Genomic DNA, 26,798 nt, shown 5'->3' with positions numbered 1-26,798 from the left:
CAAGACCGGTGTTATGTGGTCTCGGTGGCCGCCCCCAGTCACCAGTCTAGCTGCCGCATTCTGGATTAGTTGTAGTTTCCGAGTCACCTTCAAAGGTAGCCCCACGTAGAGCGCATTGCAGTAGTCCAAGCGGGAGATAACTAGAGCATGCACCACTCTGGCGAGAAAGTCCCGCGGGCAGGTAGGGTCTCAGCCTGCGTACCAGGTGGAGTTGGTAGACAGCTGCCCTGGATACAGAATTGACCTGTGCCTCCATGGACAGCTGTGAGTCCAAAATGACTCCCACTTGAAAAGTGAATGCATCTCATTTGGTTCTGTTGGACCTTTCAGCAACTCAGTACCATCAGCCATAGCATGCTTCTGAGGCATCTGGCTGTTTGCCTCTTTTCAGCCCCTGTGTGCTCCCAGAATCTCTCTCTGAGGATCTTCTGTAGCAAATTTTGTGGTTGCGTAGGTGACTACAGGAGGGGAGGAGTGGAAATGGAAGCCTTGTTAGATTTCACCTTAAATGAGCAAAAAAGAAACAACAAATTATCCACTTAGCACAGCAGCATTCTTTTTATAGTAATCTATGTTTTCATTTTGGGATGCAGGTGGCGCTGTGGGTTAAACCACAGAGCCTAGGATTTGCCGATCAGAAGGTCGCGGTTTGAGTCCCCACGACAGGGTGAGCTCCCGTTGCTTGGTCCCTGCTCCTGCCAACCTAGCAGTTCGAAAGCACCTCAAAGCGCATGTAGATAAATAGGTGCCGCTCCAGCGGGAAGGTAAACGGCATTTCCGTGAGCTGCTCTGGTTCGCCAGAAGCGGCTTAGTCATGCTGGCCACATGACCCGGAAGCTCCCTCAGCCAGTAAAGCGAGATGAGCACCGTAACCCCAGAGTCAGTCATGACTGCACCTAATGGTCAGGGGTTCCTTTACCTTTACCTTTACCTTTTATGTTTTCATTTTAAAGTCATCCTTGCCCCCTGAAATAAACGGGGTTGAAAGATCCATAACTTTGGCCAGGTGTACTCAGACGTTAAAGTCAACAACTTAATGACCTATTTTTTTCCAATTTAATTTAACATTATGAAAGAGCATCAGTTAAGCATGTACTTAACCCTTCCACTGGGAAAAATTGAAACAAATGAATTTTGAAGTTTCTCCTGAATCCACAGCTGCAGCCTTGTTTGGACCTTCCTGTGCTTTATTTTCTAAGAAGAATAAGTTGAAATGTCTGTGATACAACATGAATTAGTTTAATCCTATTTTAAGCAATGCTTTGTAGTAGCTTTAAATAGCTTGACCGATATATAAATGATGTGAATTACTCAGTTTTCTCCAATGCAGTGTATAAAATTAGAGACCTCTTCCTTAATTATAAGGAGTATGTTTCTGAAACCTAAAAGGCGTAAATGTAAGCAAAATAATAATTTAGCTTACATTTAACACAGCAGGAAGTTGGATAGAAAATAATACTCTAAAGCAAAACTACTGCTATCTTAACTACTCCAGAGTTGCACTTGATTAAATTATCACAAAGTGTTTCCCTCTGTTTTACTCGATGGATTACTGGTCCACTCAATTTAGCTTTTCAAATGTGAATATTCGAACTTGCCTTTCGTGTTATATACTAGGGTGTGGAAATGTCACCTTACATATGTGGTTATTTCTATCACTCTTGTCTTTCATATGAAACCAAAGGTAAACACACCTTAATATTATAAGAACTAAAATTGTTGCCGAGAGCTTTTAGCAAAATTCAGACACCTCATTTATTAATTATCTCATTTATAAATTGATAGAGTTATTAGTTTGGTAAGTCAGCAGATTGCAACAGACACTCAAAAAAGTCTCTCACAATATCCTTGCTGGTGAAATAGTAAATGTGGGCTGAATTACACTACTACCATGTCAATCCACAGCTATTTGAACAAATGGATTCAATGAGGATATAGAGGGGATGCTTATCAAATCTGCAGATAACACAAAACTCAGAGGACTAGTAAACTCAATAGATGACAAAATCAAGATTGAAAACTATCTTGACAGGTTGGATACTTGGTTGAAAACAAGATAAATTAAATTCCTATATTTAGGTTCAAAAAATCAAAAGGATACATACAGGATTAAAGAGATCTGTTTGACAGGATCTAAAACTCTTAGCTGATGACAGCATGAATATAAGCCAGCAATTCAGTGCACTTGCTAATCATAAGCTCTAATAACTGAAGCACAGAGTCAAGATTGCTAGTTGTAATGTTGTTGTTGTTCAGCCGTTTAGCCGTGTCTGACTCTTCATGACCCCATGGACCAGAGCACGCCAGGCACTCCTGTCTTCCACTGCCTCCCGCAGTTTGGTCAAACTCATGCTGGTAGCTCCGAGAACACTATCCAACCATCTTGTCCTCTGTCGTCCCCTTCTCCTTGTGCCCTCCATCTTTCCCAACATCAGGGTCTTTTCCATGGAGTCTTCTCTTCTCATGACGTGGCCAAAGTATTGGAGCCTCAGCTTCACGATCTGTCCTTCCAGTGAGCACTCAGGGCTGATTTCCTTAAGAATGGATAGGTTTGATCTTCTTGCAGTCCATGGGACTCTCAAGAGTCTCCTCCAGCACCATAATTCAAAAGCATCAATTCTTCGGCGATCAGCCTTCTTTATGGTCCAGCTCTCACTTCCATACATCACTACTGGGAAAACCATGGCTTTAACTATACGGACCTTTGTTGGCAAGGTGATGTCTCTGCTAGGTGTAATACTTCCCTTTATTCTGAACTGGTTCGGCCACTTCAGAATACAGTGTCCTGTTCTGGGCAGCACATTTTAAGAAGGACATTGACAAATTGGAGCATGTCTAGATGAGGGTGACCAGGATGGTGATGCATGTATAAACCAATCCTTGCAAGAGATAGGTGAAAGAGCTAGGTATGTTTATCCTGAAGAGGTGAAAATTAAGGGAAAGCATGATAACAGTCTTCAAATATCTTAGCAGCTGTCACACAGAAGATGGTGTAGACATGTTCTTGCATTGAATGTATCATCTAGTTGACCCTGAGAAATCCCTGCCTATTTTAAACCCTCTGGGAGGGAAGCAGTCTTATCTCAACTGTACCGAGGTTTGGAAAAAAACCAGGAGACATTCCAGCTGTTTTTAATCTTCTCCAAGCTGCAGCATCAACGAACCTTTGTGGGAAATGGTGTTGGGCATTCTCCTTGTCTGAAGGCAAACACTCTCTCCTAGACATTTGTGAATGTCTAGATGTCCAGTCAAAGGAATGCACACATGAACATATTATCAAAAGACCCAACACAAAAGCACAATTGAATCAAATAAGCTGTTGCAAGAGAAACATTTTTTAATTCAAGCAGGGACAAATGTCATGCTTTCAATGTCTATTTTCTTTTTAACGTAACTATGAGGTACATCAAAATTGTTCAAAATAGGAGCCAGGGTGGTAGAGAAGTGAGATTCAAAATGGTGGTTCATGGGCAGAGCTGGTGCTCAACATACAGTGGGACACCATCCACCTTCTTCTCCGGTGGACCTAACAACAGCCTGCTTCTTTTTTGTGGTCATAATTGAATCTGGCCTAATTTGAAGCAAAAACATCCCACTTCCTCCCCTGCCCCATCTAAATGAAACCACTCCACTTCATTTTTTTCCTTCCACTTCTAGGACTGGGTAAGTCAATTACTATACACCATGACCTGTATGTACTGGGAAGACTCTGCATATGAGATAGTAAAGGTCACTGTTTCTAACAGGCTAATTTTGAGGAGGGAGAAAGAATTATTGTGGCTATTGGGAGTCAGAAACCGCTGTCAATCTACTGTGACTCATTCAGTGAACTACAAGTAAATAACAATCTGTCTATCCTGTTTGAATGAATGAACCCCGTTTGAATGAATATCCAAACAGTATTTGTTTTAAAAAAATTAAAAGTAGAAGATAATTAAACAAGCTGGGTTTGTAAGCTTTTTATCAACCTGTGCTACTGTGCCCTTAACAACAGTTAGATCTGCAGAGATTCACAGAAGAGGATGTTTAGGTACGTTCTTGAAAAGGTTTCACTTACTAATGTCTGTAAATCTAACTATTGTTGAGCAAACAGGATGAGACCCATCCAGTTTTTTTCTGATCATTTGGCAACGCTATAATGAATATTTCAATATATATGTTCATATTAATCCTTGAATTAATCTTTTCTTATGTAGGTGAATATATAAAAAACTGGAGGCCAAGATACTTCCTATTGAAGACAGATGGCTCTTTCATAGGCTATAAGGAAAAGCCGCAAGATGTGGATCTACCATATCCTCTTAACAACTTTTCAGTAGCAAGTGAGTATCTTCAGTAACCACTCAAATTTTATTTTAACGGATCACCAAACTCACAGTACACTGAAAAACTTTGGAAAGACATAGGTTTTAGTGTTGTCTTTTAAATATCCTTTTGGTTTGGTTAGAAATTTGAAATATTTTTCCCCCAAGTCCAGCTCCTGTATGAAGTTTCATACACAAAATAGTTATTAGATCCCCAAACTCTGATAACTGGAAACATAACTGGAAACATCTGATAACTGGAAACTCTGATAACTGGAAACATCTGCTGAAACCTGTATATTTTATATAGGATTGCTATGTATGCAAAACTCACATACATATCTATATATGGAAGCTAAGTGGAGCCTTCTCCATATTTAAAAATAAGTTTTTAATAGAAATGCAATATGATGTTCCAAGCAAATCTAAAAAAAAGATGAAATACATAAGTTGCTTTGCTAAGATGGTGTAATATTTGCATCACAGTGTTGCTATTCACATTAATATTTCTTGGTTTACAAAAAATAAGGATCCATTCATTCTGTTTCCTAGGAAAATGTTGATGTTAAGTCATTAATCATAGTAATTTTAACAGTGAAATTATTTTAATCTGTTTCAAGGATCATAACAGAAAAGTTTTCTGGGGAAAAAGAACATCAATAGTTTAGTATATCAGAAATGCTGCTTTACAACTGCAATTTATCAGCAGTTTCAGTGCCCTAAAATCTTGATTGGATGTGGTGGCATTGAGTGTTATGAATGAATGGATGGATGAATGAATGAATAGAAAGAGAATGGTAGGGTTGCCATATTTCAAAAAGTGGAGCTTTTTTTTGGCAAAGTTGTCTAGTATATGGTAGATATGGATCTAGACAACACATTACTTAAAGGGCTACATCCTTTGATGCATAAGCACTTAATCCTGAGTAGAATGGATTGTGGTGCTGGATGATCAAGATGTTATGATGTTGTACTGAATCCTGAATTTTCAGACACCACCTTGTAGTGGGTGGTGGATCTTTTTGAACTCCTACAGAGTAGTGCCTCTGTATGATTTGTGGTGACCCTGTTTGCTGTGGGCTGCTGTACCCTCAGTCCTTGGGGGGTGGATGCAATTTCATGCCATCATGTAGGGAACACTCTTCTAAGTGTATAGTTTGGTATATTCTTAAGCTTATTTGAACTTCCAGTTCAAAGGGGGTATTTGGGGAATGTCACACACCTCTCATTTTATTTATTTTGATTACAAGTCAAGTAGACCTCCAAAATGACAAGATAAAAAAGTCACACCCAGGCACTTTATAAGATCAAAAAATGCCATACCCATGCACTTTTCTTGAAAGAATCCACACAGAACATTCTGTCAGTAAAAATAATGTTAATATTCCATGCACACAAAACCAAGAATATGGTCATATCAGTCCCCATTAATAATGCAGTAAAGTTTCAGAAACTTAGTAGATTTTACAAATGAGGATTTTTGTACGTGCTGCTCTTAATTTGAAAACTCACTATAATGCGTAACCTATATTGCAAAATAAAACAATATGTAAGTACTAGGTCAATCGCAATACCTAATAGTGGAAATAATAGCTTCCAGTGAGCCACAAGGAAGCATAACTTTATTGCTAATATTATTTATTTTTATTGCTTCTATTTAACATGTGTTAGCATGTTAATACAGTATGTTTTGTAGTTCAAAACCTATAGCAAATAATATACCAATATAGCTGTGTTTGCTGACACTTCCTCAGCTACAGAAGCAGTTGAACTATATAATTCTGCCCTGCCCCCTTTTTTATCTGTAGACACTTTAGATGCTAGTGCATATATTGTGTCTCTCTCCCCCTAAAGAGCTTAGAAAGATTCTGACAGGATTTAGAATTTTCTAAAAATACTCACCTGCTTGTGTATTTGTTTAAGTGTTTTATTGTTGTAAATGCCCTGGGTTTTCTTCTGAGAGCAGAAATGCAGTGTATAAATGACTTGTTAAAAATGCCCACGGAATCATAGCAGGAGGGGGCCTTGGAAAATGAGTGCAAGCAAAGGTTCTTTGGGTTGAGCAAGCATACAAGTTGCACTTCCCTTGCAGTTGTAGACATCACTTCTGGGACTTAAGCTGCTCTGTAGAATTGCTCATTAAGATAAAGATAATTTCAAATATTTATCATGGATTGACATCCCCATAGAATGCCTAAAATTGTTGAACTGAACATATGCACTTAGTAAGCTTCACTTAGGCCAGAGCTACACATTACATGAAATGTGTGGTAGCTGCCAAATGCAGCAACCACATGTTTAATTTCTCCCTCCATAACATCTTGAGGTGTGCTTCTTTGATCCCACTGAACATTCTTGGCTGCTGCTGTCAGGGAAATGAGCATTTCCATGATGTCAAGACCTAGGTAAGTTATCTTCAGAATTACAGAGGGAATGAAGCTAATTTACCATACAGTAGCCTTTTCGCAGAAGCTGACAAATGTAATGTGTAGTTTTGGCCTTAGGAGAGCATCATATTGTATATATGTTGGTTCTTGAAATAGACTGTTCTTAACCATGTTGAGAAATGTTAATTAAAAAAAACCTCTTTAAATTATTAAATGTCCTTAATGGAGGACATTAAATGTCCTTAATGGGGAAAACTATGCTGGAGGTTAAATAGTTAAACATTTAACAATTCAAACTTTAAACTTTTAATAATTTCTGAACAGATGATATGTTTTTTTGGTAGCTTTTTTTTGGAACTGGCAGGTTTTAGGCCGTCTAATTGGCTTCCCAGCTTTACAGAGTAATTACAGCTTCAAGCAAACTTTGTCATCTGTGGTTCAGAATGGTGTAAGATAAACAAAATGTTTTGATATACAGCTTGTAGTTAAGAGCTGTTCAGGAGAGTTTAACATAACCGTGTCATTTAGAGACTAGTGCAGTTTTTGTTTCAAGCCAATAGTTGCAATATTACAATATTTTTGAGTGTGCCAGACATTTTAGGGATGTGGTAAGGAAAATCACTGGCATTTTTACACATAATTCTAAACCATGGTTTAGTGCTGCATGCATGAGCCTCTCCTCCTTTGGCATGGTCACAATAGATTAGAAGCTTTTGCTTTTAAACTGTCCAGAGCCCTTTTTGTGTCCAAATTTAGGAAACTCTGGATATTTTAAAGTATAATATAGCCAGGCCAGGCTCAAACTTGTGTTTTTAGTTCTAAAGTGTGGGTGGAGATATGCCATAGCAAGATGGGAGATGGGAGCACACAAGCATAAACCTCATTTTTTTTGGGTGCTAAATTATGGTTTAATGTTACATCTAAGACAAAACAGTTGTTTCATGTTATAGAAATGATCCCAGTGGTTCAGAAAACCTTTAAAATAATGTTCATCATCCTGGCCATGGAACAGAAAAAGGGGAAACTTTTTCACACTTGGAATATTTTGCTAACGTCATATTCCTATTTATTATTGTGACAGTGTTTGATCACTCCAGTTATTAAATTCTTAAAACTCTTATGACTGCAAATGTCTTGAATAATACTTAGAATGAAAGCTGTAAAATAATGATCCATATTTCTTGGTTGTAGATAACTATCATGCTGGGCCTTCCTGTTTTTATTGGCTTGCTCATCTTTTTCAGTGATACTCTAGAGTTCCAACTGTTTTTTAATTGAGATTCATCTTTTTAATTACATTTGTTTATGTATAGCAGCAAACTTGAAGAGGAGATGATTGCAGTGTTCACTTGGTAGTGACCCAGCAATGGCTTGAACATTCTGAGCCAGTACCGATCGCCAGATTAATACATTTTGTACATTTCCTTATTTTCCAACATTCTTTTTCTATAGGTCCATACAGTTTTCATTTGTTTATAAAGAATATTATAATAGTTCTTCATAGCTTTGTTTATTTAAGGGGAAGACATCTAGCTCAGAGATAGAGCCCCATGCTATGGATGCATAAGAGTTCAGGTTCAAACATTATTAAGCATGATTATCATAATCAAAAGCTTGGGAGAAGAGATACATCTTAACTTGGTGGTGAAAGTATGCTAATGTCAGCGCAAGACAGCTCTTGCTGGGAAGAGCATCCCATAGATGAAGGCCCCTACTGAAAAATGCCCTTTCCCTTGTTGCCACTCTCCAAAGCTCTCTGATAGGGGACATCAGGAGAAGGGCTTAAGATGATGAACTTAGTGAGTTTTAACATGCATGTATGTGAAAATTTGATCATTCTATTTATCCATAGAACAATACAAAGTAATTGAGTGGCTTTATTTATTTATTTGATACATGTCACCTTCAACATAGATTTATGCTCCATCGGTGGCTGACAGAGTAGTGAGAAACAAAAGGTACATTTTTTAAAACAACAACAATGCATACGAACTAATGCAGCAAATTAAAACAGCAACAGCTGATAAACTCAAACTGTTCTAAGTTAAATAATGCTTATGATAGCAGTGCTTAGAAGCCTGGAACAACACAAATGTTTTTGTCTGGTACATAAATGACAGTAATGAGATCTCTAGGTGGGCATCCTTGGAAAGGGCATTCCAAAGGTGACGAGCCACCACAGAAAAGACTCTCCAGTTGCTACCTTCCACGCTGTAGGGACATGCAGAGAAAGACTTGGGATAATCTAAATGGATGAGCAGATTTAAGAAGGAAGTGCAACAGATATCTGGGTCCTAAGCCATGTAGAATTTCAAAGGTTAAGAGTAGCATTTTGAATTGAGCTCTGAAATTCACCGGCATCATTAGAGTTGTCTCACTACAACCAACCTAGCAGGGACCTCACCTGTTTTCCAAGATGTTTATAGTCAGAGGCTATGAGATTACATCTGCAAGAGATTACATCCCTTGGCTGCAGCTCACCAGGCCCTGTAGATTTGAATTAATTTAAAGTTCGCTTACTATTGCTTTTCCTAGCATGGACTGCAGCTCCCTCCTTGCATCATTCATTCTAGTAATGCAGCCTTAAGTACTAATGTGTAATAATGTGTTGGATTGATATAAAAAGTATATGTACTTGGAACATATCCCCAAACTAGTTCATATCCCCATATTATAAAACGCAGCATCTTAAAAATGTTTCTCCACCTCCCTCCCCAGAATGCCAGCTAATGAAAACAGAGAGACCAAAACCAAACACATTTATTATCCGATGTCTTCAATGGACCACTGTGATAGAAAGGACGTTTCACGTAGATACGCCAGAAGAACGGTAAGAAATGAATGAAAGTGTTTCTTGTTATATAGGCAAATAAGGAAAATATTTGCTGCAACTTCTAGTTTTGTGTGACACTTTCAGACTTCGTGTGCATTTCTTTCAAAAGATGTGAATACGTATACACAAAATATTTCTAATTCATGGATAGCATCTTTAATATTTTTATAACATTTTAGTTGGCTTTATAATATTTCAGTCTTGTGTATTAGTACATAGTTAGTTAGTTTATTTAATTAAAAAGGTGTGTTTTACCCTATAAGTATAAAGTATCAACACACAGGAAGATATAGTAGTTGATGTTGATTGAAGTTTGCAATTTATTGTAATAATGTATTGTAATTCATTAATGTTGAGTTCTGCTGTATTTTGCATTGTCAGTTGGGTTCTGGTAACCACTGGTTGCTAAATTGCATATTGATTTGTGTTTCCTTTCATTATTCTCTACATTTAAGCTTATCCCTAACTTTATCGGTGTATTCATAAATTTAATGTATTTTAATTGTTCTTATACCTTGATTCTAAATATTAGTCAGAAGAAAAATTCCAGTACCATCAATTAATTGACACACTTTCCAAGGTCCCCGTACTACTTAGAGCAAATACTGATTCTCCTAGTTATTCCACTTCCTCTGTTAAGTGAATATAGTTGCCTGTCCAAGCATGAAACGGGGTGATTTGCTTCAGTAGTATTCACTAGGAAATAGCTGACCCAGCTTGACAAAGCATGAAAAACCTATGTTTTTTGTAGTATGCTACTACCTTACAGTATCAGCCAGTGATTTCCTCAGCAGGAGTGCTGTGGAAGGGTCTGACGTGTGCCTATGAAAACTTAACCAATGCTCTATGCCCAGAGTGGGGAGGAAGCATTGAGCCCACCCCTCTCTACCGGCTACTGAGCAGGGGTATCTTAAGGAGGAGGGAATAAAGATGTTTTTGGGTGTATTATTGTTTTTGTTTGTTATGGTATGTGTTTCTGTGATTTTATATTGTAAACCACACTGTGATCTTCAGATGAGGGGCAGTATAGAAATTTAATCAATACTAATAATTTTTATATAAACTATATAGTATCAGGATATTGCAGGTCTGGGTTTTTTTTAATTCAGAAAAGCTTTTGGGTAAAGAGCATGCCTTTAAAGGATATTGTAGATCATTTGTCCTGAGCACAAAGCTCCAACATAGCTTAAAAGACTGGACAGGATACACAGACATTTGCAATACCATTCAATTCTTATGAAATAGTCTTTTGCTGTAGATCTTTGAATATGTGGTATTTGGTCCAGTTGATTCCTTACATCTGCTGTTAAGCAAGTAGCTCTCTCATGGGCACAGCTTTCTGATCATGGGAAATCTGCCTATGGAAAGTCAGCACAAAAGGAAATACCTGTGCACAGGTTGCAATGCATACAGGAAAGGCAAATGCAGCAGATGATTTGATTGCCCTCCATTTTTTCTATATTTTACATGGTTTATGTATGTATTCCCTCATGTCCCTTTTAGTTGAATATTTATGAAATGTATTTATTAATAAAACTGACTTATTTTTGATAGGGAAGAATGGACAGAAGCCATCCAAGCAGTAGCAGACAGGCTTCAGAGGCAGGAAGAAGAAAGAATGAACTGTAGTCCAACCTCACAGATTGATAATATAGGAGAGGAGGAGATGGATGCTTCCACAACCCACCATAAAAGGAAGGTAATTGGAGATTCCTTCCTACATTTTAAAAGTGTGATCTTACTGCATTGGCATATTTCAGCTTGTAATTTATGGTGAGCTCAGTTCTCCAGTAATTTTGTGAATTTCATTATAAGAAATTTGGAAAGCTCAAATTCCAGAAATTCTAATGGCAGCATTGTGCTTAACTCCTTCTAAATTGCCATTCCATATCAGACACAATGACAAATGATGCTTTGTTCATGATATTGTCATTCTTGTTATTGTAACTGTTAAAATAAATTTAAAGATCTGTATGCCTGGCAATTAAAAATACGCTATATTTGCGTAAATTATTCCTTCTTCAAACAGAGAACTGTACTGTTAAAATATATTGTATTGATTCTGAAAAGGATTTCCATTTCAGTGGATTGACCCTTACCTTCCGACCCAGTGACCAAGCAGCCTCCAATACTGCTGTAATCAGTTGCAGTGTTTCCCCACAAAAGGCCACAAGCCCATGGTTTCCTGGCTAGTTGAGAGCTCTTAGCTGTTTGGCAATGGTCACATGACCATGCATCCCTGAGCTATCTTGGGCACAGCTGCCTGTGCTAAGGACAGTCTCATCAGTGCAGCACTGTAACATTTGTGGATCATTTCCATAGATTACACTTGGCATATTTTGGACTTTGCGGTAACTGTAGGGTCTTGACTGTGGGGTGTTCGTAAATTGTATCATACCGCAAGTGCAATATTATATTTAGAGCTGATATGAAATGTTTTGCTACAGATGTTGAAATGTGACAGCTAGCTGAAAACTTGCCAAACAATACAAACTGCAGATGGAAAACAATTTTCAGAAGCCAGAATGTAATCAGTGTCAAATATACTTCTTTTAAGACCAATAAATACTGTTTCAGGTGTTACTAACACAACATTTCATGTAGGTTGTCTTAATATTCAGCAGGTATTAATAGTAGACAAAGAAAATTTTAAAATCATATGAATTTATGTCACCATTCAAAATATCTTCCCATCCAGCTTATACTATGTAAAAACAATTTAAAACCATATTAAATCTCAAACTATATGCTAGTAATAATAGCAGTGGTGAAACATTTCAAATCTTTTAATTCATTTCCATCAACCAGTTATTCTAATAAAAATAGAGGCTTCTGCCTCTTAGGCACCTTTACTAAAATCAGTAATGAATAAAAACATTTTAGCGCCTTCCTAAATGATAGTAAGGAAGGGGCTGATTGTATCTGTCAAGGCAAGGAATTATTCAGCGTTAATTCAGGTCTGTATTATATTAAAGAATAATAGTGCTTGTATTTTCCTTGACTTTTTAACCTCCCAAACCCCTTTATTATTATTTCTTATTTTTTAAATTTATATACCGCCCTATACCCACAGGTCTCAGGGCAATTCACAGGATAACATGAAAGCAAACATTTACTGGTAACACTTTTATTATTATTATTAATTGATACGCTGGACAACTTGACTAAAATGATTTTAGTTGTTAATATTATATCATAGTATATTCAGGGTTTTCCAGTGTGATGTGCCCACCAGTACCTCCTATGCCACTTGCAAAAGGTATTGATAAATATCCCCTCAAAACCCCACAATTCTGCAAGACTGTTAGCTTTTTCTGTTCAGTTCCTGTTTGCACTGACTCAGCCTCTCCTACATTGAGCATACCCCCTTAAATGTGCCTATATTTTGTTGGCTACCAGGATTGAACATCTATTCTCCCATCCATTTTAATATCTTAATATCATTGATTGTTGTACATAGTTCATGTTATACATTAGCTTTGTCACATATTTCTATGTCTAAGACCAGTGATTTTTGTAGCAGATGGTACTCTTATGTGAAGAACATAATCAAATTATGAAACAAAGAAAGACAAGTGCTCTGTTCCAAGGAATAAATCTGTACAGGAAACAAAGTATTTATTTAAGTTAAATAAAAAATTGTTTTATCATCATTAATCTGATTTTACTTCAAAGCTTTTCCTTTCAAACACATTTTTAAGTATCAAGAATCCCCCCACCCCGATTCTTTTGCCTATTGTGGCATCAGAAAGTGCATAGGAGATCAGGTGGTTCTGCCATGTTTGTGGCATTGGAGCAAAGAGACAAGCCACCCCTGAACCATGTGTGAGTCCACCAACAGCTGTTGGTTCTATTGTGTTTGCATCTGCATGATAATTTTGGTACAATGGAGCCATGTAGACAGGGTGCTGTATTTCAGTGGGCATTATTACTACCGGTAACTTAAGTCCATTGATTTCAGTGGGTCTACCCTGAGTATGGACGCGGGTGGCACTGTGGTCTAAATCACTGAGCTTAGGGCTTGCCGATTGGAAAGTCGGTGGTTCAAATCCCTGCAACAGGGTGAGCTCCGGTTGTTCGGTCCCAGCTCCTGCCCACCTAGCAGTTCAAAAGTGCAAGTAGATAAATAGGCACAGCTCTGGCAGGAAGGTAAACGGTGTTTCCGTGCGCTGCTCTGGTTCACCACAAGCGGCCTAGTCATGCTGGCCACATGACCCAGAAGCTGTCTGCGGACAAACGCCAGCTCCCTCAGCCTATAGCGCGATATGAGCGCGCAACCCCAGAGTCGTCCGCGGCTGGACCTAATGGTCAGGGGTACCTTTACCTTTACCTTTCACCCTGAGTATAGCTTAGTGAGACCCATGTTATTGAGAAATCAATTACATGGTAGTGATAAATGATGATAGAAGTTGCAGTCCAATAACTTCTGTAGGGCACCATCTTGGGTTCCCTTGCCCTAGGCTGTTCAGCTGCTTGGAAAATTTCTGAGCCCTACTGATGAGAGCTCTTTAGCTGCAGGAAAAATAAACAAAGAGATGAACTTTGGATTTACTTTCCAAAAGCCTACAGGGACTGAACTTAACAAAACCTTATGAAGCATCCATAGAATACAAGGGGTAGCTTTAACTACTATGTGGTCTTAATGTGTGTTTTAGTGAGATATTTCTCTTTAAATAAAAAAAGTCGATTAAACTTGAGGATATATATTCGGAAACAAAATAGTGGATAGCTGTCTGTTTAGGGTTCTTTGTAGGCATACAAAATTCCTGACACTCTAGGTGGCACTGTTGCACTATAGCAGATCAAAAGAGTTTGTTACACCTGGCATTCCAGTTACTAAGGTTCCAAACAATAGTTAACTTTCAAATATTTGGAAAGCTATCATTTATGCCTAACCTATAACTAAAATGTCCCAAGTTCCACCCAACATGGTCAGGTGCAAAAAAGGACATGCTCCTACAACTTGGTTTTGTAGAAAAGGTGATTTGAGCTCACGACAAGCTACAACTTGCTGAAATTCCCTCTTCATTACAAATATTAAAGATTCAGTAACACTGTTCTCTTTCCCGCCTAGCCACCAACAGGGAAACATATTTTAATCAATCCTTAGTTGTCAAAGCTGTCCCCCTTCCTTTTTTTGAAGCTTTTTCTTCAATGAGATTATTCCATAATAAAATCCCTCTTTCTGTTGTGAAACTTCTTATAGCAGACAAGGTTTGTGTACTGGTGTTTTGATTTTCTAAGGCCTTGTTTAGATTGCTGAAATTTTATTTCTGTTCTCTTATAACAGATAAAACAAACAATTTGCAAACTCTGTACTCAAAATAAACAAGCTGATTGTTGGCATTATGCTGCAGTCTGTGACTGGCATGGTATATGATCAGCAGACCATGTACATTCAGAAAATCTGCCCATGTGGAGCTTCAGAGCCAGCAGCATTATGGTGTTAAAGAAAGCTTAGTGAGCTGTCGTATTTCTGTGTCCCTTGGCTCCTCTGCAGTTCATAATCATTTTTAAACTGGCATCAACAACAATCAGTCAAAGCTAATAATTATTCTTACGTGTAATGTATAGTCACTTATGGAATATAGGATCACTGACGTTTTATACATGGGCACATCTCCCGGGTGCAAACAACTGTCCATACATATCGGTCGTTCTTGAAACAAACAAGGGAGCTAAAAATGTGACCTTACAACAGAGGGTTTTTTCTGTTTGGAACTTCATCCATGTGGTCTATACACTTGTGCCTTTTTCTTGGTAATTGTGGTGTTTCATGGCAAGACAGCAGCATTTTAATGAATACAACATCTGCAAGGTGTAAATCCTATTAATTCCTAGTCTTGTGCTCCATACAGACAATGAATGATTTTGATTACTTAAAACTACTTGGCAAAGGCACGTTTGGAAAAGTTATTCTGGTTCGAGAGAAGGCAAGTGGAAAATATTATGCTATGAAGATTTTGAAAAAAGAAGTTATTATTGCAAAGGTACACTTCTATATTTAATACACTATTACTTGTAAATATACCTGGGTGCTGAAAATAGCTTAATTTGAGACTGTTGCTGATGACCCAAGTGGGTTGGATAACCTCACTCTTTGTGTGACGGAGGCAGGAGAGCAAAGAACTCAGTGAGGCAGGATCAGTCCCCTCAGTTTTTTCTCTCCTGCCTGACAGATCCAATCGTTTTCTCCCAGCTCTCACTGATCTTCCTTTCAGTTAAGTTCTTCTACTTTCAAATATTCATTATTTTTCTGGTGTTTTCCAGTTCCCTCCTATTCCTATTCCTATTCCTCTTTCACTTTCCTGTTGTGTTTGATTTCTGACTTTACTCAGTTTTTACTCAGTTTTTTTCCTTCCTCTGCTACAAATCTTGTTTGTATAGACCTTATCTATAAGACAAATCTTGAAAGTTGTCTGCCTGCTGACATAGCAGTAGAATTACTTAGAACAAATTAATAAGTGGTTGAAGCAATCATGATTTGTTAATAGTTTGCAGCAATTTTCACCAGTCCAGGTTGCCCACATGATGCTGCATCCATGTTTTTTTTTTTTTTTTTTAGGAGTGACCAAACCATTAGTTAGCATATGAAGCACCCTAAAAAGCATAAAATTGTGGGTACAGTTAAGTGATTTGCAGAAGCTGTTGTGCTTAAGAAGTGATGGTGGCTGATGGACTCCATATCTGGGTGGGGGTACCTTGGGGGTTAGAGAGGTTGCATAGATATTGAGGACAAATACTTAGCACCTAACTAAACTTAAAAGCATTCCTATTGTCACAGTTGTGTCTTCTAATAGGAAAAAAGTTGTGTGGCCTTTGCCCGTTCTGTCTCTCTCCCCCCCCCCCAATCCTCATACCTTGCAAAGATACTGTGGGCACTTAAGTATTGTTGTTGTACAAATATATTTGTTTCAAATATGCTTTACTACAGTTACATTTTTTTTACCCTTTAGGATGAAGTGGCTCACACACTTACAGAAAGCAGAGTACTGAAAAACACTAGACATCCTTTTTTGACGGTGAGTATAAATTATGATTTTAAGTGTAAAGCTATATGAGAGGGAAAAGTTACAGGTTCCTATCATCAGTATAGTACTGTTTCAGTCCCTTCTTTGGGGTCATGTTTGACTTTTGCATGAGATATTGGAACATGGTTCATCTCTTAAACTTGCTGTTTCAGAGCCAGTGAAAGCAACATTTGTGTTGCAGTTCACCTTTATGTCAGATTTGAAATCAGTCTTCATACCACTGGGAGGAACGAGTAAATATTATTGAACAGAACCTTGTCTTCTCTGCCAACTTCCTATTTGACTTTTGTTTTGATTCTTAGGGGTAGAAGGAGGTGATATATTCAGACCCATCTTTCTGTTTTACTGTCCACCAGGTTTGTGAGCCTCTTGTACTTACAGTATAAGAGAAGAGTTTTTTCAAAGATGATGTTTCTCATATTTGTGTCAGATGAATTCCTCTTTTCAGTGCTAGCTGGTGTTTTCACTACCTAATTTTTCACAAGTTTATCTTCAGTATTGGTAAATATAGAAACTGTTAAAATATTCATGTCATTTAAAAATTAATTCCGTTCTGAAGAATTTCCAGACTTGTATAGGTAGTGACTCTATTCTATCTAGAAAGTCTTTCTCTAAGTAACAAATAATAACCACCAGTTAATGCCAGCCAGTATTCTAAAAGATCTATGTAAACAGGACATATACAGAACCCTGATAAATGCAGCCAGAAAGTACTCTGGAGCCTGATGATTTGCCATGTTGATGTCAGTTCCTTTGGTAAACCCATCCATTGCCAGGACCCAAGACATTTTTGGTCTTGAAGTATTTGCATCACCAGCTATGTTTTGAAGATTTGCCAATTACTGGTGTTAATGTCCACATGATGGTGCTGGACTAAACAGATGGAGGACATCAGCTCTTATCAACTTCATAAACTGTGACATGTTTATTTAAAAAGGAAATCAAAGCAGTAATGGGACCCTCCTTTACATCCTGATATATGTTTGGGTTGCAGTAGTCACAAGAACTATAAATTATTAGATAGGATTTAGAATGTACAAATTACAAATTACATTTCCCCCATCATTCTTTAAATGTTTCAAAGGATAATCAGTTGTGTTACCTTTTTTCCTTTGTTCCCAACTCATTCATCTAACTTATCCTAAGCTGTAAGGGAGTCTGTGGTGCAAAAACTATTAATACTGTCTTTGTACTTGAGAAATTTTCATGTTACAAACCCCTCCCCCACCCACCATTCTTCTGTAGTGGCTTCTAATTTGTGGAACTCTTCCCACTCGGTCACTTCTGGTGTTTTAGGATGAGTGTTTAGGAAAACACCCATATGTTTTCAACAGATCTTTGGGTTTCAGTGGATGTTGTATTGGATGAATGCTGCTTTTGAACCTGTTGTGGTGGTAGTTTTAACTGTAAGATTGTTTTAATAGATTTGTGGAGTGAGATGGGACATGTGTTTGTTTTATTATTTTTAACCTGATTGTAGCCTCTTTTGATAGAAATAAAAGAAAAGCAGGATATAAATGTATCAAAATAAAAGAATAAATATACAGACTTGGTTAGATATTGATATTCAGATGCAAATCTTTGGAATCTTTCATTAATTCTATGAACATTTAAAAATATATTTTGTCCCAATTCTTGGATTTGCAGTCAGAACTGCTCACATCGTATATAGGTATTTGTCAGCATGTGGTATAACTCTTGAGTTTTCAAGGATTTAATTGGTTTGCATACTGATTGAACTTGCTTTCAGTTGAATACTCTTTCTTGCCAAAAGAGATTATGCTTTTATTCACCTTATTTCTACAATCCTATGCTTATTGAGGTTGATACCCACCACCATATAAGCAGACATGCCTTTCCCCTCCCCTGCTGCAGTCCCTACCACAATTTGCTTCAGAGAGCCCTCCAACACTCTGGAGTACATGGGGAGACTTTGGGGTGGGGGAGGAGAGGAACGGCAAATCCCATTGTGCTTGTGAAAGTTCATTCCACTGACATCATTGAACATCTTAGTTGGAATAAGTCCTTGATCACAGTGTGGCTTACTTCTTAGCAGAAAGGTACCCAGTTGTGCTGCACATTAATTAAATAAAAAAGATGCAACTAAATGTTATGAAAACTATTCATAACTGCATTTTTTGTTTGTTTTTTCTTTAAGTCTTTGAAATACTCATTCCAGACAAAAGACCGTTTGTGTTTTGTGATGGAATACGTCAATGGAGGAGAGGTAAGTCAGACAATGTGGTTTGTGGTGCTGTTCTGATCCACACACACCCTTGAATTACAGATCTTCATTTTTTTTCTTTGTTCATGTATTCCTTTGTTAAAACCACAAAAACATTAGTTTTAGCTGCTAGGCATGATGGCTGTTTTATATCCAGTATCAGAGGCAATATACCTCTGAATGTCAGTTGCTGGAGATCATGTTTCTGCTCAATGTCCTGTTTATTGTCTTATCATAGGTCACCACAAGAACAGAATGCTAGGTGAACCTTTGGTGTGATTCAGCAGGGCTCTTCTTGTGCTCTTAGTTCATTATATATCACCTGTTAGAAGTTTATAGTGGGGATCCAGGCCCCTCCCTGGCCAAGTGCACTTCTCCTTATGCCAGAGTTTTTCATAAATAAATAGTGTCTTGAATTATTGCTAAATGGCAAAAAGAAAAGTTGTTACAAACTTTTCTTTCTTGCATCTCAGTGGCCATGTCTAAAAAAATATTGAGCTTCTGAAGATTGCTTTTGGAAATAATAAAACATCACTTTGCTTCTTTTCATACTTTACTTTTGATTTACCTCAGTTTTGTCAGACAGTTTTTCCACCACTTTAGGTGTAGATGCTTCTCTTAAAGTAAATATTTTGTCTCTGTGTGAGGGAGAATGATTGTTAGTTGTTTGTACTAGAAATAGTGTACTTGCAGACAGGAATCAACTGTCAGAACGTGAAATTTCATCTGGAGGAAACTTGCAAGTTTCAGTCTTCAGTGTGTGGCTCTTACTTTCATACTCATCACTCCCTTCAATGCTCTACAATAGAATATAGTGAAGTTGGTTTTGCTAACCCTAGGTATTGTAAACTAGGGCTAGTGTTGGTGCAGATACAATGCTATACCGGATTTGCATTGTCTGAAAGAAAATATTAACTTCACATGATTAGGCTGATGAAAATAGTTTCTGAGTGTTCCTGGGAACTTTTATAGCCATGCTTAAGAAATAATTTACTGTATAAATAATTCACCTGGAGGAGTATAAAGAAAGACATGGAAATTTGGGGGAGGATGAAACTCTCCTTTTTGGGGAGGATAGCTGTTGTTAAAATGAATATTCTGCCTAGAATGCTATTTCTATTTCAAACTATCCCCATACTTAAAGGCTTAAAACAATGTAAAGAGTGGCAGAGAGCCTTGGTGAAATATATTTGGCAGGGGAAAAGGCCACGGATAAAAATGAAAATTTTGATAGATAAAAAAGAAAGAGGGGGCTTTTCTCTCCCGGACCTAAGTCTATACTATGAAGCGGCTTGCATACTCTGGTTAAAAGATTGGATAAAACTGGAGAATAGAGACCTATTGGACCTGGAAGGTTTTAATAATTGGTACGGATGGCATTCGTACCTTTGGTATGGGAAAGTGAAGGTCCACAAGAGCTTTTTAAACCATATTTTTAGGGGACCGATATACCAAGCATGGGAAAGGAATAAAAACCTCCTTGAAAGAAAGACTCCCTGGTGGATTTCACCAATAGAGGTTTTAACGGTCAAGAAAACAAACATGGAGGAGAAAAACGCCACCTATGAAGAAATGTTAAGAAAAACAGACCAAGGGCCCAAACTCAGACCTTATGAAGAGATAAAAAGCTTATTCACTGGTTGGTTGCAATACCACCAGGTGAATGATTTGTTAAAAGAGGATAAGAAGAAGTTGGGTTTTGATGATAAAAAATCAAAATTTAAAATAGAAGTAGTAGAAGGCAAAAACAAAACCCTATCCAGAATCTATGATATACTATTAGAGTGGTATACAAAGGACGAGGAGGTGAAGGAGGCAATGATTAAATGGGCAATTGACTTTGGCTATAACATCGATTTCGAAAGGTGGTCGGAAGTGTGGAATTGTAACATAAAGTTTACAGCATGTATGGCCCTGAGAGAAAATGTTTGGAAGATGTTATATAGGTGGTACCACACCCCTGTGAAATTGGCCAAAATGTATAGATTAAAGGATAAGAAATGCTGGAAGTGTGGTGAGGTGGAGGGTGACCTATATCATTTATGGTGGACATGTAAAAAGGTGAAAGGCTTTTGGGAATCAATTTATAATGAGCTTAAAAAAATACTTAAGTACACTTTCCCCAAAAGACCTGAAGCCTTTTTGCTGGGAATGACGGGCAAAGAAATTAAAAAGGAAGACAAGACGATATTCCTCTATGCCACCACAGCAGCGAGAATTATGTTGGCACAATACTGGAAAGTGGAAACCATCCCCAGCATAAATGACTGGCAGATTAAAATGGTAAATTATGCTGAGCTTGATAAATTAACAGGTAAAATAAGAGATCAAGATGAACAGAAATTTCTGAAAAATTGGAGTAAATACTGGAACTATATTGGAATAAATGTCTAATGTGAACTGGCGGGGTTAGAACAATACTACCAGCGAGTGAATTTAGGATTATAGATTAAAAATCAAATACGTAATGGAAGTAGATATTCGATACTTACCAAAAGGGTGGAAGGGAGTTCAGGGTGGTTTTTTTTTTTTTGGTTTTTTTTTTGCATGATGTAGCTAAACTATTTTCTTTGTATAGTTGGAAAAAGGAAAAAGTTGGCTTGTATATCTCTGTTGTAGTGACCCCTTTTTTGTAATCTTTTCTGTGTGTGTGTGTGTGTGTGTGTGTGTATATATATATATATATATATATATATATATATATATGTGTGTGTGTGTGTGTCTGTTTTGTGTATAACTTTAATAAAAATGTATTCAAAAAAAAAAAAAAAAAAGAAATAATTTACTGTACCTGCAATATACCATAGCAGAGCTTTCCAGACTTTTCAAGTTGGTGACACACTTTTTGAACATGCATCATTTTGCGACATAGTAATTCAGTTTTACTAGCAAACTGGAGGTTAAATTTGTGTGACGCACCTAAATTTGTGTGACGCAGCACACTAACATGTCATGACACACAGTTTGGAAAGCTCTGTACTGTAGTACCTCGGCGTTGTGTGTATGAATAGTAAACCGTCCCAATGACTTGATTGCTAAAAAATAAAAATAAAAAATGGAGGGAGGGGACAGGGGAAGAAAAAAATTAGAGAATGATGATGATGCACTTTTTTCCTCTGGTAACTGAAGGTTAAATGGGTAGCAAGCAGAATGCCTTAAACAAGATTGGTATATTGATTAAAATGCTGATTTAACAGCTCGTTTTTTCCCCTTGGAAACCTGGAAAAGATAAGCCAGCTGCTGTCTAAGAGTGCTGAGTGTCCACTGAGAGTACACTATCTATCATCACAATATGGTGATGAGAGGTGTTTTATGTTTCTGTTAATTTCCCCCACTAAATCAGTAATTATTGCAATCCTGTCCCTGCTGTTTACCCTGCAGCTGTTTTTCCATTTGTCGAGAGAGAGAGTGTTCTCTGAGGATCGCACACGCTTCTATGGTGCAGAAATTGTTTCTGCTTTGGACTATCTGCATTCTGGAAAGATCGTGTACCGTGATCTCAAGGTAAAAAAAGAGAAGTAATCAAAATGTTGTTTTTGAAAAGACCATTGGGACAAACACAAAGTAATTATAAAGTTACACTGTTTTGAGAAAAGTAACTAGCCGAGGAAAAAAAGTGCACTGTAGATTGAAGTTCAGCAAAATACCCAACACCCAATTTCAATCTATAGTATCTGTATTCTGTTATTTATTTAAGCAATTGATATTGAAGGTTGGTCCTTGTTATGTGAATGAAGATGAATATGTATGTTGTGTACTTGGCTGGAATGAGGTGATTCATCATGTGAGCGTTTATATAAGTAAAAAAGGCCCCCATACAGCCACAAAATCTTGTAGTGCAGCAGAACCCTTGGTGCCTTATGTTCGTGAGTTAGCTTCTCCGAGAAAACAATATACAGTCTTTTTATTCCACATGTCCAGTGTAATATTCAATGCATCCTTCAGCCTTCGGTTATAGATAGGTAGTCTTGTGAGTAGGAGGAATATAATTAAAGAATTGAACAGTAGGGTGTAACTGGGTCTTTAGTTGCCTGTTTACCAATTATGGATGTAATGTTCCTCAACCCTTGATCCCAGAAAACAGAATCAAAATGACAGTCCCAAACATATGCCAGTAAGTGCCCATATTAGAGTGGTCCCACCAACAGCTATTAGATCCTAGACCCAAAGATATGAGCAATCCTGGCTGGTGTGTCAAACTACAGTGGTGCACCACTTTGAGAGTGTTCTCCTGTGCGTTGGCAGAAACTGAAGAGAAGGGGCTCAATAGACCAGATTCTCGCTGAAGTATTTTCATGCAAGCACTGACCTCAGCAGAGAAGAAGCAACATAAGGGCAATTCCATACAGGACTTAGGCTGAGCAATGCATGAGGGCTAAGCTTAGATGTTGCCTGTTATATAGGAACTGGAGCTCTGTTTCAGAAACTGGTTCTGTCTTCACTGAGAGGAGGCTCTTCATTTAAAGGGCCCCAGTCTTCTTCAACAAACTTTCACTCCAGTGGGGTAGTGATGAGTAGAATCACTGAGCCAAAGGAGAGTAACACAAGAGTGACATCCACACCATACATTTAAAGCACTTAACTTTCTCCAAAGGATCCTGCGAACTGTATTCTACCCCTCATAGGGCTACAATTCCAAGCTCTCTTAACAAACTACAGTTCCTATGATTCTTTGGGGGAAGCCATATGTTTTAAATATATGGTGTGGATGTGACCAGCATCTGTAGACCAAGGGGGTACTGACTTCATAGGCTCTTGTTGAAGTGCTTCCAGTAGGTAACTATATGTATATTAGATGTGCTCCAAATCTTAAGTTCTGGCAAGGGGTAACAATATTACTGATCCATGTTGGCACTACAGTCTGCCACTGCTAAGATTAGGTGGATTTCTGAACCCACAGAAGGAAGTATCTGAATATCTGGAACTCTAGTTTGGGTGTGCTGATACTTCCATGAAATTCTTTTATGAGTTTGCCCATCCTTCTATGCTAATATTCATTTCCAAATATTGTAGTGTAGTAGATCTTGTTTGGCAGAGCATCACAAGAATCCTTACTCACAGATTGGCAAGAGCAATGACATCTGTAATCTCGTTAATTGGCAGATCTCATTTCTCCCCTACTGTTCATAATACAGCAAAGAGTTTTGCATCACAATAAATATAGTTATTTCATATAATCAGACTTCATTTTTTCCTTTAAATTTATAACACAATCTTAGTTATAAGGACTGCATCTTTTAAGTACAGTGGTACCTCGGGTTACATACGCTTCAGGTTACAGACTCTGCTAACCCAGAAATAGTACCTCGGGTTAAGAACTTTGCTTCAGGATGAGAACAGAAATCGTGCTCCGGTGGCGTGGCAGCGGCAGGAAGCCCCATTAGCTAAAGTGGTGCTTCAGATTAAGAACAGTTTCAGGTTAAGAACGGACCTCTGGAACGAATTAAGTACGTAACAAGAGGTACCAGTGTACTTACCCTGAGTAATATGTGCGTACCAGGAAGAGGTTCATCATCACAACTGGTGTTTGGAGAATGTCATATACCATCGTCCCTCTTCCCGTTTTGTAGGATGTTTTGTAAGAATGTGAATCTGGTAGTCTGTGCTCTAGTTTCCATTTTATTTTTATGCCTTTTTAAAAACAGCCTGTGAAAGGTTTTGGGTAGGTTTCACATGACATTGAATGAACAAGGAATAAGTTAATTTTCTCACTGGCACATGAAGGGCAGTCCTGCTTCTTGGAATGGTCCCTCTTTCTTGCTGTGGCAAGCAGGATCCAGAATCTTATTTCCTTCTCAGCCAGGGGAATGGGCCATCCAGTTCACCAGATTGGTTCTGCCTGTTGCTTTGATTGGATAAGGACCTAGTAATATTGGGGGTTCTTTCTTTCTTTCTTTCTTTCTTTCTTTCTTTCTTTCTTTCTTTCTTTCTTTCTTTCCTGTACCCCTTCCTTCTGTCTCCAGCCTCTCTCTTTCTTTGGTTCCTAAACTCCAATTCTCTACTTCCCTGCTGCTCCCCTCTCCTCTGTCTCCCTTCTACCCACCTAGAAGCCCTAGCCAGCAGGAAGCAACTAGCTATAGGCAGTGCATGGGGCACCACCCGCCCACCCCTTCCTCATAAGTGTGGTGCAGAATGGCTGCAGGAGAGTGGTGAGGGACAAAGCTTTTGGAAAGAGGAAAGGTGACTGCTTCACTTAGGGCTTCAGTGCCCCCTTGCAGAAATGATTAAAGAGCAGCTGTCAGGGGGCATGGAGCAGTGATGCTCTTAGTGCTTTAGCATACCTTTTCTTAAAGCAGTGAAAGGGCAGCTGACCTACATGCAACACCCATTGCTCAGAAGGCCTGCAATGGTGTCCAAAGCTCCAGCTGCACCAAGCAGTCATTTCTCCCATCACATGGATGGTATCAATTTGCAAGCTCCACAGCCATGAGTGGAGCATTGCATTCAGAGCACAGCCATGTGTACGAGCTCTCTTTGTGATGTTTAGTGGGGGTTCATTGGGTAACCAGGTGACCACTTTCATCATTTCCTATTGGGTGAAAGAGGCTACTGTCCACTCATATTGGGCTGTGGGGAAATCACCTGGAGAAGGGGGATAGCAGCTCATTCTCTCTGGTGGCCTCTATGTCACAGTACATAGGGCACAGACTCATAGACTTGTAGAATTGGAAGGGACTCCAAGGGTCCAACCCCCTGCAGTGTAGGAACTCAGCTAAAGCATCCATCTAGATCAAGGGAAGTAACAGTGCCACTGTATTCTGCTCTGGTCAGACCTCACCTGGAGTACTGTGTCCAGTTCTGGACACCACAGTTCAAGAAGGACACCGACAAACTGGAACGTGTCCAGAGAAGGGCAACCAAAATGGTCAAAGGCCTGGAAACGATGCCTAAGGGAGCTGGGCATGTTTAGCCTGGAGAAGAGGAGGTTAAGGGGTGATATGATAGCCATGTTCAAATATATAAAAGGATGTCACATAGAGGAGGGAGAAAGGTTGTTTTCTGTTGCTCCAGAGAAGCGGACACGGAGCAATGGATCCAAACTACAAGAAAGAAGATTCCACCTAAACATTAGGAAGAACTTCCTGACAGTAAGAGCTGTTTGACAGTGGAATTTGCTGCCAAGGAGTGTGGTGGAGTCTCCTCCTTTGGAGGTCTTTAAGCAGAGGCTTGACAACCATATGTCAGGAGTGCTCTGATGGTGTTTCCTGCTTGGCAGTGGGTTGGACTTGATGGCCCTTGTGGTCTCTTCCAACTCCATGATTCTATGATTCTATGATAACAGATTGCCATCCGACCTCTGTTTAAAAATCTCCAAGGAAGGAGAGTTCACAACCTCCCAAGGGAGACCGTTCCACTGTCAAACAGCTCTTACTGTCAGAAAGCTTTTCCTGATGTTTAGTTGGAATGTCCTTCCTTGTAACTTGAAGCCATTGGTTCAAGTCCTACCTTCCAGAGCAGGAGAAAACAAGCTTGCTCCATCTTTCATGTGACAGCCCTTTAGATATTTTAAGTTTGCTATCATATCTCCTCTCAGTCTCCTCTTTTCCAGGCTAAACATACCCAGCTCCTTCAAGCGCTCCTCATAAGGCTTGGCTTCTAGACCCTTGATCATCCTAGTTGCCCTCCTCTGCATACGTTCCAGCTTGTCAACATCCTTAAATTTTGGCACCCAGAATTGGACACATTATTCCAGGTTTGGTCTGAACAAGGCAGAATAGAGTGGTACTATTACTTCCCTTGATCTAGATACTACTGTTGATGCAACCTAGAATAGCATTTGCCATTTTTTTGCTGCTGTTGACTCATGTTAAGCTGGTGGTCCACCAAGACCCTTAGATCCTTTTCACATGTACTGCTAGTAAGCTAGCTGTCCCCCATCCTATATTTGTGCATCTGGTTCTTGCTGCCTAAGTGCAGAACCTTACATTTGTTCCTATTGAAATTCATTTTGATGGCTTACGCCCAGTTCTCTATCTCAGAGATATGTAGGGTGACTATATGGGTGTCTCTCTACACTTT

At 38.6% G+C, this 26,798-nt stretch overlaps 1 protein-coding gene and 1 long non-coding RNA gene across 7 annotated transcripts in view; one reads left to right on the top strand and one right to left on the bottom strand.

Annotated features, from left to right (window-relative positions):
• AKT3 (AKT serine/threonine kinase 3) overlaps positions 1–26,798 on the top strand; it is a 111,472-nt gene that overhangs the window by 54,694 nt on the left and 29,980 nt on the right. For all 4 annotated transcript variants that reach the window (XR_014155083.1, XM_081856370.1, XM_081856371.1 and 1 more), the window contains exons 3-9: positions 4,197–4,322; positions 9,410–9,521; positions 11,079–11,223; positions 15,383–15,514; positions 16,481–16,546; positions 18,714–18,782; positions 22,161–22,283. Coding sequence is in view for 3 of the 4 variants with exons in the window: in XM_081856370.1 (XP_081712496.1) it covers positions 4,197–4,322; positions 9,410–9,521; positions 11,079–11,223; positions 15,383–15,514; positions 16,481–16,546; positions 18,714–18,782; positions 22,161–22,283 (773 nt within the window). In the remaining variant the exon portion in view is untranslated. The remainder of the gene's footprint in view (positions 1–4,196; positions 4,323–9,409; positions 9,522–11,078; positions 11,224–15,382; positions 15,515–16,480; positions 16,547–18,713; positions 18,783–22,160; positions 22,284–26,798) is intronic.
• Positions 10,739–25,382, bottom strand: LOC309338888. Of its 3 annotated transcripts, none has more exons than XR_014155086.1 (6): positions 25,061–25,382; positions 24,257–24,425; positions 16,935–17,025; positions 15,556–15,950; positions 13,908–14,036; positions 10,739–10,882 (listed from the first exon to the last, which is right to left on the bottom strand). It is a non-coding gene; the product is annotated as an uncharacterized lncRNA (long non-coding RNA). The 3 variants fall into 3 exon arrangements; XR_014155087.1 differs by having other exon boundaries at positions 15,556–15,947; XR_014155088.1 differs by lacking the exon at positions 15,556–15,950.

The sequence above is a fragment of the Podarcis erhardii genome (genome assembly GCF_964252035.2).
Source record: "Podarcis erhardii genome assembly, chromosome: 3".
Lineage (NCBI taxonomy): Eukaryota > Metazoa > Chordata > Lepidosauria > Squamata > Lacertidae > Podarcis > Podarcis erhardii.
Note: the sequence above shows the minus strand (reverse complement) of the source record. Positions and strands in the feature narration are given on the sequence as shown.